The sequence below is a fragment of the Danio aesculapii genome, chromosome 2 (assembly GCF_903798145.1).
Source record: "Danio aesculapii chromosome 2, fDanAes4.1, whole genome shotgun sequence".
Classification (NCBI taxonomy): Eukaryota; Metazoa; Chordata; class Actinopteri; order Cypriniformes; family Danionidae; genus Danio; species Danio aesculapii.
Genome location: NC_079436.1, coordinates 37,111,837 through 37,128,384, shown reverse-complemented (window position 1 = coordinate 37,128,384; position 16,548 = coordinate 37,111,837). Strand labels below are relative to the sequence as shown.

General features: G+C 39.4%; 1 protein-coding gene across 1 annotated transcript in view; it reads left to right on the top strand.

Moving 5' to 3' along the window:
- Positions 1–1,141: 1,141 nt before the first annotated feature.
- Positions 1,142–16,548, top strand: part of skila (SKI-like proto-oncogene a) — a 50,196-nt gene continuing 34,789 nt past the window's right edge. The window contains 2 exon segments of the mRNA XM_056478502.1: positions 1,142–1,220; positions 2,810–4,084. Of these exon segments, the coding sequence (XP_056334477.1) occupies positions 2,963–4,084 (1,122 nt within the window). The 5' untranslated portion in view covers positions 1,142–1,220; positions 2,810–2,962.

Below are 16,548 nucleotides of genomic sequence, written 5' to 3'. Positions count from 1 at the left end.
ATATTGAGTTACTCCTCAAAAAAGTAACTAGTTACAATATTTAGTTACTTTTATGATAACTTTTATGCCATATATACAGATCAATGAAAGTGTAAAGCAAAGTTTACTACTTTTGTCATGTTTGTCTTATTAGTGAAGTAAAATCACTGTCCATTGAGACAATCCACTTTTCCCTTTCTTTGATCCGTTCAGAATAATGTGAAAACTTCCATGGCAGAAATATAAGGCTCTGCCATGTTTCTTCTGTCTGTTTCTGCATTCTCTCACTGAGTGTGGGATTCAACCTGACTACATTTATTTTAATTCAGCTATTTATGTTTTATAAGCTAATTAATTAAGCTAAAAAGTAACTCAAATGTTATTACTTAATTTTTAAAAGTATGCATTACTACTTTTTACAGAAAATATATATTAATATTATTACGTAACTCATTACTGAATTTGTTATGCTCCCAACACTATATATATATAATTGTAAAACAGAATAAGTATTGTTTTATGTCTTTACCAAGCACAAAACTGTGATGTTTAAGTTGACATGTATTTCATTCAAACAGCCCATTTCAGATGAGTCATTATCTGTGAAACATTGACAGACATCAGCTCATGCGGCCATTCATTATTCCTCAAAAATCATGCTAAGTCATAGCATGTACGGGGAAGTGGCTAAAATTACTATTTCATTTCCATTTACTCCTTTCTCTTACCATAAAGTGATTCAAATTCAGCATGCTCCATTATGACTGTCCCTAAGTAGACAGCAAAACTCCCTTATTTCGAAAGAAATGTCCCTTAGTTAGTCATGTGTGCAAACGCAAGTTACTAGTAGTCCACAGACGACAACTGAACATGTATAACATGGCATTACATTACTTTAACTGTAACCTGTAAATTCTTGCAAAGTTCATGAGAATCTGGCGGCGCGCTGCAGACAGACAGGATACACACACACACACACACACACGCCCGCGCAACATTAACATCATCCGCTCCGCCAGTGCGCGCTCTCGCTGTGTGTGACGCGCGATCTGTCTGAAGGCTTTGAGTGTGTGCGCGTGTTGTTGACGCTCAGACAGACTAGAGGAGAGACCGAGAGAGACAGCGGAGCGTTCATCCTGAGGCAAGTCCCTTTAAAAACCCACATCAGATTCGCCTATACACTGTGTCCATTGCTGTGTTGGTTCAGCAGTCTGAGCTGTGCTTTTTAAACCATTTTGAAGGTTTGTAATAGTTAAGTGACGTTTATTTCTGTCTCGGAACGGGTATTTGTAGCGTTAGCTCGGTTAGCGCGTGCTAAAGGGTCTAAATATTCTAGCCGCACTGCTAAAGCTGTCTGTGCGTACGAGCCAGTTTTTCAGATGTTAAACCGGTTTTGGTGCTGTCGTTGAGCAATAATAATTTGCTTCTATGTGGCGTGTGAATTTTTGAGATGTGTGTTTTGATGTGCCATTTAAAATGGTATAATATACCTGTATATTATTATGTTTAACATGGTCAAATTTGTGACGACTCGTCGAGCTGGGAGTATTTGTTGATTGATTTAAATCTTAGATACGATATATATTGTGTTTAATTTAAATGTCAGTATTTCTGTTTTTAAAAGCATATTTGGTGCTATCGCTGTTTAACGTATTTTTGAGGGGGTGGTCAGGTGTCAGACTGGCTGAATGGTTGGCAAACGATTCACTGCCGAATAAAGACATGGGAATGGATTTAAAATAGAAGCTTTCGATGCCGTGGTGAGACATTTAAGGTTTAATAGCCGTGGTCATCTTTTCTTTTCATGTAAAGGGTTTTCCCCATTGCGGGGATGATGATTGTCAAACCACGGGTGCTCAGCGCAGCTGTGCCCGGAGAAGGAGAGGGGAGAGATGGGTAGAGGCGGGACCGAGCCGCGGTGTCCTTGCTGGGGTAAAAAGAGAGACGCTGTCATTCAGGGTTAAAAATAGACCGCGTTTTGCCAGTGTTTCTGGAAACTGGTTATTTTATGAGGAAATGCAACGACGTCTGCGGTCAGGGTCAGTCTATTTGAGTTGACCCGCAAATCTGGTAACGTTAAAGCAAAACCAGGCGTTTATTTCGAGGAACTTGAGATTTTCTGCTATGGTGTCGTGTTAATTTTCGCCAAAATGCACGCATTCCGTTTGTAGGACAGAAATGCATGTTGTGAATCACAAAGTAAAGACGTTTTTCTGATGTTTTAGTCGAAACCCCCACTGGCATGCGCTGAATTTGAGGCTGTGATCTTTCATTTTGCCTTCATATTCATGCTCGGAAATTCCGCCAGTCGGGGTATTGCTTGTGCGATGAATACATCTTTCTGCATTTCCAATATAATATATACGTTTCCTTGCGTGATTTGATATCTTCGCAGAAGTGCTGGTTATTATGTGACGTTATTACATTTTGTTTCAAGCGTGCTATGGTTGGACAGGACTAAATGGCTGCTCGCTGTTAGTTACTGATGCTGTTGGTTATCTGTGTGTTAAACCGACGTTATTAGTGCACTGACTCATTTACCGCCTTGACGGATTCGGCATGTTGTCAGTAGAGAAAAGCAGCACACTAAACCAGCGAGAAACTGGCCTTAGATCGATTGCTTTCAAATTAGATTATCCTGATGAGGTGAAAATGTTTCTGTCGTTTAGTTTAGCACTGTGCCGAAAGCTAAAACGCTTCTAGATGTCTTTTAATTGCTCTGGCAGCATTTTCCATTCATCCGTATTCATGTGGCTTCACATTCTGATTTGTATTTGATTTAGTGAGAATTATGTATTAATACAAGCCTTTTTTACCTTTTCATTCACAGGAAGCTCGTTGAACCATTAATTCTGTCAGCATCATGCATGTAGCTGGACGTAAAAGGATTTGCAACCTTTAACACATAGAGAAAAGAAGGACCAACCCAAAGGTGTCGTGTCTGACCATTATTTTCCACCCAAGGAAGACCAGTTATCTGTGTATGGATATGGCCAGCCCTCAGACAGGTCTGAAAACCCCTTTCAAAGACCTGACCTCATTCAAAGGCAACATGAAGCGGCTGTACAGGGAGCGACTGGAAGATGCACCCATTAAAAAACGGGTAATGGCGGAGATGCATTTAAAACGACGTAGCCTGGAGAGCATCCCCAAACCCCTAAAGGTCAAGAAGGAGCGTGAGGAGCACACCAGCTCGGAAATGGACATGGAGGAAAGAGAATTCCACATTGTTGGGGCTTCCAAGGCTTTAGATCTGAGCGCCGGCCTCAAGCACACGCTGGCACAGTTCACGCTGAGCAGCCAGAGCTCCCTGGGAGGTCCTGCTGCTTTCTCAGCAAAATCGGCTCAGGAGTGCGCCTCTCCTGCTGGCATGGCTCCCCTACCGTCTCCCCCAGTCCTCGGAGGAGGCCCGCTTTTAGTGCCCTGTGACAGCTCCACAGAGCTGACCCATTCTCTCCTTGAAGGAGAGTCCATCTCCTGCTTTGTTGTAGGTGGTGAGAAGCGTCTTTGTCTGCCCCAGGTACTCAACTCAGTGCTCCGAGACTTCTCTCTGCAGCAGATCAATGCTGTCTGTGATGAACTTTACGTTTACTGTTCGCGATGTGATGCGGAGCAGCTGCACATTCTCAAGGTGCTGGGTATTTTGCCTTTTAATGCACCTTCCTGTGGCCTGATTACCCTAACTGACGCCCAACGGCTCTGCAATGCCCTGCTTCGCCCAGGTGCCACCATCTCAGCCGATCCCAACAGCAAACTGCCAGGTCAAGGCCTGCTGAAGGAGAGTGATGCCAGTTTCCAGGTGGAGCACCAGTGTCTGGGCAAGTGCCAAGGCCTGTTTGTGCCCCAATTCTATGTCCAGCCCGATGCCCCTTGCATTCAGTGCATGGAGTGCCAGCTGCTGTTTTCCCCACAGAACTTTGTAATGCACTCACACAAGTCCCCTGACAAGAGGACCTGCCACTGGGGCTTCGATTCGGCCAAGTGGCCCTGCTACCTTCAGCTGGGGCGCAAGCATGAGGGCACACAGGAGGAGCCACAGCTCAAACAGCTGCTGGACGAGATGAAGCAGAAGTTTCACTACCAGCTAAAGAGGCCTCTGGACAAAGTAAGTGTCTTTTTGTCTTGCATGTGTTCTGGTTCACTAAGGTCAAGTTATGTTACATGTTCACAAGTGGATTTGCACGTGTGTGACCAGATGGTAATGTGTGACAGTCTGCAGAGGAGACTGTTTGCTATTGTCTGGGCAAGGCTGCAGTTGTTTTGATAAACTAGTGCTGACCCAATTTTATGGGCTGGCACGGGCAGGTGACGCTTGCTTGGTTGGGACGTATGGCCGGAGGAAGGGAATTCCAGTTGGTCTGGCTGAAGGGGAAGTACATTATCTTCCTCTCAGGTCAGTACAGGGTCAGCTTTAGGGGGTGGATGATGATAGCAGAAACTAAAAGGGTGGAAGTTTGTTACCTTAGATGTACAAGGTTTTCTAGTGCCTGTTTTTAATTTTCTTAATAGATTACAATTTAAAAATCTATATTTAAATATTTAAAGCATAAAAAAAAATCTTGCAACAGCAGTTTTACATTTACCCTTTCCATTTGATCATGACAATATAATGTATAATAATATATATTTTTGTATTTTAGTCCAGTCTCTCTAGTGGCAATGATAAGTTTAAAGGAAATAGATTTAAATGTCTTTTTAAAATTTCCAGTCTGAGATGTTTCTATTTTTTATGATCTGTACAAATCGTTATTAAATGTGCAAATTATCAAATTACTGTACTAAATGATCATCAGCAGTGTTTTGCTGCACACATACCACTTTGTTACTTCTAGTAATTTATCTAAAATAGGCATGGGCCGATATAAAATTCTGACAGTATGATAACCTTCGATAAAAAATATCACGGTTTAACGTGATTACTGTTCTAAAAAAATCATTTTAAATGTCTGAGTTAAAAGCAACAACCTTTTCCGCTTTGAACAATGCCTTAGTACAAAAATCACATACTTCCATACTACATAGTATGCTAAAAACAGTACGCAAGCTGAGTAGTATGTCTGAATTCAGAGAACTCGAAAATCAGTGTGGGTGACCTACTACTTCCGGCGAGATTCTGAAGTGTGCATCCGATGTATGCTACGCTATCCCATGATGCACCGTGAGAGAATTCATGAATGGGAATGAAGCGCGTATCACTTGATAATGACAAAATGACATCCATACTACGTCCAAGCTCCATTCATACTAGTCGCATTCCTACTGTGTAGAACATACTTTTTTGTGGGTCGAGTAGTAAATTCAAATGCAGTGCCTGCTGAGTAGTAGGCAATTTCAGCCAATAGATTTTGTTTTCAGAAACATTTAAAATATTTTGGAGCAGTAAACATGTCAGGCTAAATAATTAAAATAAATCTTTGACTTCTGCTATTTTCATTAGTTTCAAAAACACTGATTTATTTACAGTTTAAACGGCATTTTTGGCATTTTTTTCTGCTAGAGAGACTGTTTTCCCAAAAAACTAAAAAAAAAAAACCCTACACATAACAAAGGAACGATATAACAGAACATTTTGGCATTTTTAAAACCTTGAGTTTTCCAAACGGCAGTGTACCTTAAAACGGTTATCGTCCCATGCCTAATCTACAACGGCTAATGTTTCGAAAATCTTGCACACTGACAGGAAATCCGTGTTGACAAATAAGGTTCTATATTTTCTCATCTGTGAATCTGTCCCTTTAAATTGGGAAATTCCTGCATTGTGTAAATGCAAAATCCAAAAGCAGAACACTGGAGATTCTTCCACTTTCATGATGCAACCTTTGAAACAAAACTCAACAAAGTGTCCTCGTGCTGTAGAATCTATAGAAAGGTCAACCTAGTGGAAAAAAAGGTCTGGATTGTTTCCCTCCCATTGACCAGCCATGTCTCATGACCCACTTGACCAAGCCAGAGCTTTTTTGTTTTTTGTGCTCATGTTAGACAAAGATTGACCCCCTGTCGGTGCTGCCAGAGTCCTTTTTTTTCTCTTTTTTTGAATACAAGTGGCAGCAGTTAATGGTTTAACCGTGCTGTAATGTTCCAGCACACACAATTATTTTTACTTCAGTTCCGACGAGAGCAAATGATTGTGTTCTGTCTGTGTGTGCGGAAGAACAGCCCCGGTCTCTCCTGTGTGCTTATGCAAGTGTGCCGGAAATACTGTCTGGTGTCTCGTCTAGCACCCAAACCGCATTCCTCCTTCCACCCTCCCCCAACACACACTTCATGTACTAAAACAGACCTTGAGTCTGTCAGTCATACAGTCACATCTGCTACACAGACTGACCTCACCCTGACACACAAACAGCCAGCTACACTGTAACTCTCGGCTCACTTCTGCTTAACGCACACTAATGAAATTGATTCACACGCACACGCTAAACTTCCCCAGGGAGCGTCTCTGCTCCGCTCAGCTGAGGGTGAGATATCAAACTCCCAGAAACACGAGTGAGTCACAGACACCTTCTCTTTGCACAGCGAGCTGTTAACTGCCGAACTCCCGACACGTCTCTGTCTAGCAGCGTCTTGCACCTGCCTTCATGCTTTTTTTTGACTTCCTGTTAACTCTCAACTTGAGTTTTTATTTTAAGATGCAAGGATCCAAAAAGGGATAGTTCACCTAAAAATGTATTCTGTCATTATTTACTCACCCTTCACTTATTTCACACCTGTCTTTAGTTTCTTTCTTACAATGCTAAGCATAATTGAGTACACCCCATTTTGAAAACGAATATTTTGATCCATTTCTCGGTGAATATAGGCAATGTATTTTGGTGTGTTTAAACAAAACAGATTTATTAAACAGATATATTTATTAAAGTATTATTTTAGTCACCAAACATATTTAGAAATTAAAAGATAATACAATTAAATTTAAGCAAAATATTGCAAAAAAAAAAATGACAACCTACAAAATTTCAACTAAATTTTTCAATATTTTTCTTCTGTTGATTGATTTATTTTTTCCCTCTTTTATAAATTTGTATGTAATATTTTTCTGTAACATATAAATTTGGGTGTACTAGTTTTTTGATTAACTAGTTTAGTTATCATAAGTTATTTTGTTAGATAAGCTCCAAATTTGGCTTCAATACTGACTAATCTAATGTAAATGCACAAATATAATATTGTATAGCTTCCTAATAAAAATATGAATTTAAAAGAGAGATTTGTGAGGGGTGTACTTGTATATGCTGAGCACTGTATATTGAAATATGGGGAACTTTTTTTGGAACAAACCTGGTAACCATTGATTTCTATAGTATTGTCTTCCTGCTATGGAAGTCAATGGTTACAGGTTTTCAAATTTCTTAATGTATTTTTTTTGCGTTCAGTAGAAAAGAAAGAAATGAGGTTGAGTAAATGGTTTCATTTTTATGTGAACAATACCTTTTATTTAAGTTTTTAATGATCTAAAACAGTTTTTTTAATGTTATGATGGTACATGATTTTTACAATGTATTGGCACACTTTGCTTCCCTTGTAATTAGGCATGGGCCGGTATAAGATTCTGACGGTATGATAACCGTAAGTTGTATCACACTTTTTTCCTCACATTTTAATTAACAATCACTGCTTAAGATTGGAGCGGTGTCAAGTAAACCGGCGCTTGCAAGATTTGTCACACGGCTTTTGGAGGAACTGTAAACAGACATATGTGCGTACGTGAAAGGTCATTACTCAGACGCTGAGCTTACACTGGTCTAGCCGCTAAAGAGAAACAACACATGCGCACTCTTCTGCTGGTGTCCAAATCAAGAAATCACTGTTGTGCGGGCGTCTGTGTGTGTGTGTGTGTCTGTATACGGGAAGCAGGGCAGACAGGCTCATCAGTTTACTGGGTGAAATGTTAACTCTAAACATCTGTGATGCCGGAGCACCAGAACAAGTGACTCAGAGTTTCCACAGGTGTCCGCGTGGATGTTGGTGACGATCAGACCCTCATCACCAGACTTCTGCACACGGCACTTCAGTCTGCTCGGATGCAGCCCTCTTCCACTTTATCAAGGACACTGACTCCCCCGTCTGCTGTGCTTTTGGAAACACTGGCTGGGTTTTTAAAACTAGTGAGCTGACCAGAGGAGGTGGCATATTCTGGTGGCCTAGTCTATAATGCCCATAAATGCAACCTTGGTAGACAGATCGCTAGATTTTGAAACATGCCTGAAATATTTGAAGATTTTATAGCTTTTTATTTTTTTTTCTTATGAATTTTTTAGAGCATTATCAAAAAGCTTAAGAAAACTACAAAATGGAGCATATTTCTGAGAAAATTTGTGATTTTAAATATCCATCAAAAAGCAATAATAATAAGATAATAATAGTTCACAGCAACTTCCTCTGAGTAAAATTTACTCAGTTCAGAGAGTATTTGGTCTCTCTTTAAATAAGGGCAAACAGGTTGGTAATAAGTAAAGCTGCTGTTTGTGGAGTTGCTTAATGATCCTCTGCTGAGATTTTGAGAGATTCAGTGTATTATATTTCAGCTGATTTGATCTAAGGCTGTGACTGAAGTCAGTTGTAGCTTTGTGTTTCTCTTCGGTGTTTATTAACAGCAGGTGTTCATCATCAGTGCTCAATCATTATCTAATTAATCCTTTCATTGTCTCATTAACTTGAGTAACTTTAACTCAATTTATAGAAGGACCAAATACTATGTAAACTGAGTACATTTTACTCAGAGGATTTTGCTGTAAGTAAAAATGAAGTAAGAGATATTTAGTTTTAGAACTTTAGTGATGTCCAGGTATTTTTGTATTTATTTTGGTGAAATGTGCATGCCTTAAGATTTTGATGCTCAGCTGCTGCTCCAGAGAATTCAGTACAGGAACTTTCTTGGATAGCTTTTGTGTTTGTGCAAGTCCGTATTTATTTCTGTTGCCAAGCGCAACATAGGGTGTCTATATAGGGTGTCTACAGAACGCGAGTGGTTTAGGCTCATTGCTATATGGGGACCACCTGACAAGAAACACTATTGGAACACTTTGCACACTGCTTTTTTGCCTATTAACCAAACACGAATATTTTTAGCTTCTTCACCCCAGTTTAGATTTAGATTGATTTTAGAATTTCTTTCTAAAATGATTTCAGTAATGTGGTTGGCACGTGTCAACTGCGATGCAAGTCACTTTGCGCTCACACCAAAGGCGGTGAGAGTGTCAAAGTTCGCTCTGTCGACAACGCTGTCTGCCTTCACAGCTCCGGCAGCGAGAATTCGCTACATTGATCTCGTATTTAAAGGAGCCATTGGAGCATATCAGCAAATCAGTTACATTCCCGCATTAAAAAACATGCTTTCTAGCTTAAAAATGTTGCGTCCCTTTTATCAAATTCATTTAACAATGAAAGATCAAGTTGTTTCTTGTGGTGTGATTTTGATCCACTTATCCAATATGTGTCCATATGTCAGAAATATTCTGAAGTTGTTATAGTTAGCATGAGATGCTTGCTTACTTTTTTCTTAAAAAAAAAACAAAAACATTAATGCACATCAGTAACTCTCCAGTAAATTTTTTTTAATGTTTGTCCCTGTAAGAAAACAATGTAAATAATTGAAAATCCGGTGACTGCAATAATCAAAGCCTTGGGAACAACTGTGGTCAGACCCAAAGTTCACAGTGTGACCTGGACTCCTGTGTTCTCTGGACTCCTCTCAAGCGGTGGACTTTCCAATTGGTTTCTGCCGAACTGCGTCACAGCTCATTACCATAAAGTTCGCTTAATTTCAACTCTCCTTGCCGCTTATCGCTGCCGGCTCCCATTGAAAATGAATGATTTCCAGCTACCTGGATGCTCTCGATGCCTTCGATGTGAACGCACAGTCGTTTGGGCATGTGCATATACTTGGTTTCACGATCCCATTTATTTAGCTGTCCTAGTCTTGCCATTTAGGTGACGTACAGTTAGATCATGTGTGTTTGTTTGATTGTATGACAGTGATAGACATGCAGCTGTAATGGTTTGAGGGCTGGTGTGCCGTGCAGACGTGTCTGGCAGACAGATGGAGTCCTGTCGATCTCCCACAGAGGCTGAGACAGCGACTGCGGTGCAGACACCAGACAGCTGCCTCTCTCTCTCTTCCTCTATCGCTCTTTCTTTCTCGGTTTGTGTCTCTCTGTCTTCCTTTTGTAATTGTGAAATCAGTGACTTCATGCACCGCAGGCGAGGAGGCTAATTCTTCCACTATCGTGCACTCTTATTTCCACTTTCTGTCTTTTTCCCTTCCATTTTCAATCTGCGAGAGAAATGCTGTCATTTTCCTGTCTTTATGTATTTTGTTCTGCTGTCCTGTACCACGACCGCAAACCTCATCTCTGACGTACCTTTCTTGTCAGACTTCTCTACCCCACTTGATTTTTGGCTTCCTATCTAATAGCCGCATTACCTTTTTTTTTTAATTTGCTGTTTCCATTTAGTCATGTGACACACACCACTTGTTAGGGCTGTGTGATTTGGCCTAAAATCAAAATCTTGATTTCATTTTAACTCTATTATGATTAATGGACGATTATTTTACTTATTCTCTTTTTTTTACTAAGTTTTGTACAGTAAATATGCTCACATATTACAAGTGAGAGATTTTTGAATGAAGATTGCATTACTTGATTTTAAAATAATTGAAGGAAACGCACACTATCTACTACTATTTGATTATTTATTGAACATCAAAGTTGAACAATTGAAATTAAAACACACATTGCCTAAAACTTGTACCTTCTATGTCTGTGTATCACTTACCTTCGCAACAAGCGGGACTGTCCCATTGCAAACAGTGATAATGTCTGCTTGTCTCCACCAAAATTGAATTTTACCGACATTGCTTGATGTTCTGAGCGTTTTTAATATACATATTTTTTGCAGCAGATAGATCAAGTGGCTCTCTGTATTTTGGTTTTGGTAACAAAAGCAAAAGATTTAGTAAATGCAAACTGACCATGATATACAGAGGTCTCCATTTTGTCGCTTTGCTTGTGTGGTCGTCACCTAGCAACAGCTGTACACAAATCAGCAGCTTGATGATGCAAGTGTACCAGTGTTCAGAAGCGAAAAAAGACTGTATGAACACAAACCAGCAGAGAAGGTGGCAAGGGGGGGCAATCGAACTTGGGTTCGGTCCAGGCAATTGAACAAAGTGTGAAAGCGCCCTTAATTTCATAGGACCTTTTAATAGTAAATGAAACATGACAAGATGTAACCTGACTGGAGTGCTGAATTGCAAAGCTTCAGCAAATACAATCATATCCCTATCATCGGATGTTTTTTCATTTCTAAACACTGCCAAATACCATATACCGCACAAATACCATATTATATTTGTGTACTTGTTTTGTTATTAACAAAATACACATACTTAAAATTATATTCAAAAAGCAACAAATAAAGCATTGCACGCTGAAGTCACTTTCAACCCAAATAACACCTGATTGCATGGTTTCCTGTTAAGATTACTGAATTTAACTTCCTAATTTTGTTTTATCAGAAAAGGATTAATATGACTGTGCCTTCAGTCCAGTTTTACAGAGATTTCTGCTTTATTCCATACTCTGTCGGATCTCTGCAAACATGGCATTTTCAGGAATTTGCTTAGCATGACATTGTGTCTTTGGAGCTTTATCTTCATCCAGCATGTGTTTGGTGAGATATTGAAGGGTAATGAAAGGTCAGAGGTGGGAGAGCCTCATGGTTTTGTCTGTTTGATGGAGGGTGTTGAGCTCCAGGTCTGCTCCAGTGTAAATATCAGAGACTCCAGTAGATGCAACGCAAGCCCTTAAAATAAGCAGCAGAATGACCTAATCAGTCTCTGTTTACATAAGGGGAGCGGAGGGCAGTGAGTGTGTGTTTATGGGAGAGAGTGAGAGTGATTGAGGAGAACTATTGATCTGGCTCGAGTGAATGAATTCAGCAACTGTGTGTTGGAAAGAGAGAGAGAAAGACAGTCTGAGGAAGAGTTAGACTGATTGACACAACATCCTAGATGATTGTCCTCAGAATAAAACCAAAATGCTGCATGAAATCTCTCTTCTGCTAATCAGATTTTTAGATAAATAACATCGGTATCTGATACGGGAATTTTTCTAAGTTTGAGGATGAAATGCATGTCGATGTGTTTTTAAAAATAATCTGCTCACAGCTACATACACAGATATATCGTGACTTTGGAATTATAAAGTTCTATCTGTGTTCTAAATGATTTAGAGATATTGAGCTTCACAGTTTTTGCATTCCATATAGCAAACAAATGTACATTATCGAAGTTCTCTTAAACTTGCAAATTGGGTTAAAACAAACAGGGCACATGCAATTAGAACCTTCTCATTCTAAAAAGTCATTTTCAGCTTGGAATTCAAAGGTTCTATCTGGCAGATAATTTATTAAAGCATTACTATTCAGGAGATGCATTCAGTCTGCCTATTAATTTAGTTAAACAAAAAATTGGTGTTATAACAATGTGTTTGTTTGAGAAAGTAATTTTTTTTTACTTTCTATAACATTTATTTAGTTTTCGGATGAATATTTTTTCTTGTTCAAATTAAGCATACAAGGATGCGCTAAATATTTAGTCCAGTGCAGATGTTAATTTAATGTAATTAATATGGTCATATTTATTGAATTATATGCTTTATATGCTTTAAATTACATTTATTGAATTATAGGCCCCAAGAATTAAATTAAGTATTTTCCCTTTAAGGTTTAATATCTAATTTAGAGACTTTAAAAGAAAACAGACGATATGCAAATGACTTTAATAAACATTGAAAAATGTTTTACTGACCAACTATACACAAAAAAAAGATATTTTACATTTAATATATCAATTTTTTTAATAACTTTCTTTTCCAACAGTGTAAAATTAAACATTTTATCTAACATTTAAGTGCTTCTTAAGCATCACATTTACACACATCGTTTCAGTTTGAGGTTTCTTCTCAACTTTGAGAAGAAACTATTTTGTTTTTTATTTCTGGTCTTTCCCGCTGTCCTGATTGGTCCTTGTGCATGCATTTAAAATGCTGATTGGCTCACAGAAAGAACCTTATGGAGCCAAGCTAGAGTTCCACTTTGTAGATAACCTTTTTTTTTTTTTTTTTTTTTAAATGTAAACTCTTTATAAAAAAAAATCGTCACAATGTAAATAAGTTGTCATTTAAAAAGAATACGCGAATAACAAAGTTGTCAGATAGAACCTTATAATTCTAAGATGACGAAATCAGCACATGCTTTTACTCTTTCCTTTTGCTCTATTCAAGGTGAAGCATTCATTTTATAGTATTGCCACCAAATTCAGTGCAATCCATGTGCTCACATACTCTGAGCTCCGTTCATTTAATTCCAACTGTTTGTCCTCATGCACAAACAAATCACTAACTAACCCTAAAGCCCCCCCAAAGAAGCACACACTCTGAGATTTGGCAATCTGTCCTATTTATATAAAGCCCAGAGTTCCTGTTGGCCGTTAAGACAACATACTCCTCCCTGTTGGCTCAACATTCGGACGCTGTGGGCAGATTGGGGGCCCTGCTCTTTGTGCTCAAGCTGGGAATATTGCTGTACCGGTCTTTCACCAAGACCCTGGAGACGAGCCAGCGGCCAGAACAACCCCAGGATGGCGCAGACTGCTGCTAACCCAAATTTGTTAAGACATGCTTGACTGTTGAGCCAGGTGGTACAACTGCTATAGAAAGGATTGCCGTCATTTTTCACTAGAGAAATTTCATGCGCTCAGAAGACACAAGCAATACATTCCATTAGAATGTTGTCATATTAGCACTTAGGAATATAGTAGTCCCTCGGAAGTTACGTTCTAAAACTAACCCGCTATAGCTGAAATCTGCAAAGTAGTTGGCTTGCTAATGTTACATTTTAAAGTTACTAGTGTTTATTTTAAATACTAGCATTAAGTACTAATATTATTTTAGGTAGTGTTTATTCTTTAGTTACTACCTCTTTAAAAACACTAGTGTCAGCTAGGTCTACTACTTATTCATTGGATGCTAATAGACTACCTATTTATTACAGTGGTCTCTCGTTATTCGTGAGTTACGTTCTAAAAATAACCCACAATAGGCGAAATCTGGGAAGTAGTCCGCTTTATTTTTTTACAATAGAATGTTTTTTAAATAAAACCCCTCACTACATACTTCAAACACTTTTCTCAGACAGGCATTAACATAACGGAATCATTTATACATTCCGTAATGGCGCCCTACAGCCGCAGAACTTCTATCTTCCTTTAGCATGTCCATTTTGTGCGACGATGCAGAATGTTTTGTCGACATTGTGGTGAGAAAATGTGCAAACAGACAGTACAGCACTTCAGAGTCACACTGCTAGCGATGGAAAATTTCTTTGATTGACAGTGGTCTATAGCCAGTCAGGATGCAGAACACAATGCGCTTATCAGGATGCAGAACACCGTGCGCTGTAAAAAAAAAAAAGTCAAATTACACCAAAAAAATTGTGAAACTGCAAGGCCACTTAAAAGTGAACCGCATTATAGCGAGGGACCACTGTACACTCAAATGTGTATAATTGCAACTTTTATATGCCAGGTCTATAGGAGCTGAAAATGTAACACAAAGTAAAACTTTTTTTTTTTAAATTAACTAATTATTTGAGGCGGGTCTCTCATAATCTACTTAAAGACAGAAATATTACATTACAAATTGTTTTGTACATAAATCATCTAAAAATGTACATACTTTTCAATATCATCACTGGAATTAATATGAAAAATGAATCGATATATACTTACACTACAGATGTGAACCTACACTGGTCTCACAGTTTAGTTTGGTTGCTATTATCATGCCATCGATTCGGTTCAATTCGATATCCCTGTGCATCATGGTGCATTTACAGTGCTTTCCATACACAGTTTTGTATTTTACTTCACAGCGCAAGAAAAAAGTATAAATATATTTATATACTATTCGTAATACAATTTTGTCATTTAATACAAACAGTCAGAATTCTACCTTTTTAAAAACTCAAGGACATGCACAGAACAACATGAGCATTTATAGCAAATAAACATATGTAAATATCCCTCTCGCTTTATGATTGGTCATGCCCTAAACAGAAAGAACTGTTATTGGCTCTAATACGCTGGTGCTGTTCACCGATGAGTGACACTGATAAACAGCAGCGACGATCACAGCTGATCCATGATAGACGCGGAGGAGAAACAGAGAAATGGAGTTTACTTTCATTTTCTCTACTGGAGTAAAACAGGGGCTTCTGCTGTAACTTCAGTGACAGTGAAAGACTGTCCATCAAACACAGTGAATTGTGCAGAGTTTCTGTGTTTTTAAGTAGTTGTAGTGTTTTAATTACTCACGCTTGCCTCCCTCGCCATAGTATTCTACCGTGACATAACGCATATTGGACATCAGTACATAAGAACCGGTGATGATCTATTACTTAACCGATACCAAATTGTCCTCGTCTGCATCACTGTGCATGAAGAAATAATCAGTTTTGACACCCCTAATTTACACTGAATTGGTAAATATTTAGTATGAACGATGGGCAATTTTTATTTTTATTTTTGCTGGTGCAGATTTAGCGTAGGCCTACTTATGATATACCCCTCTTTCCTCTTTGCAGCATTGGAGGGACTAATATTATATACTCCTAATCGGGACGTACAGTAAGCAGAGTCAGAGTCCCTCTGCTCCACAAAACCGCCTCACTGTTCTGGCAAGTTATTCATCTTAATGTCTCCTCGCAGAACACTGAGAGCGCTGTGATTATGTGCTCACACTGTGGTCGAACACCCTTCTGAGGGAATCCAAAGCAAAGACCACGGCTGTCTGGCTTCATCAGGGAAGTTGCCAAAAATGGGTCATGAAGATGCATCCTGCCGCAACCCTCATCTATGCATGTGAGGCACTTTTTCATGTAAAACTGCTGTTTTCAACCCCCGGTTCACCACAATCTCATTAGACAGCATTTTCGCCTCCCCCCCCATTACTGCAGTGCTTTTGTTTCCTAACGCCAAGCTCATCCCATAGGAAGATATGTCGTTCTGCAGACAGCTACGAAGACGCATGCACAACGTCACATGGTTGTGATTAATGCACTACATACGGCTATACCTGTTTGGTAAATTTCTCTCTCTTTCTCCTCCCGCTTGAGCAAATGGGAATGAGGGGCAGCCTGCTGTAGAAGAACATCGCTCTCCCCTCTAGTCTCTTCCCTCCTCTCCCCGCGGAGGCTCCAAACCTAGACTCTCCTGGCTGTATGAGGACAGTCTGTTCCAAGCTTGCATCAAGCTGGGGGACTCCTCAACCCGAACAACGGCACCAGCCCACACGTTTGTGTCTCTCCAGAGAGCAGCACACAATTGAGTCTGAACACTGAGACTGGATTCTAGGCATAACAAATGAGAGCCGTGTGAGATGTCATGGCTTTGAATGACTGTCCATCTGTCCAGTATATATTGATCACTAATACAAAACATCCTCAGTATCGATCTGTCCCAGAAAGCAATCCTGTGTGTCTGACATGCATCAGTCCCTGTTTATGTCT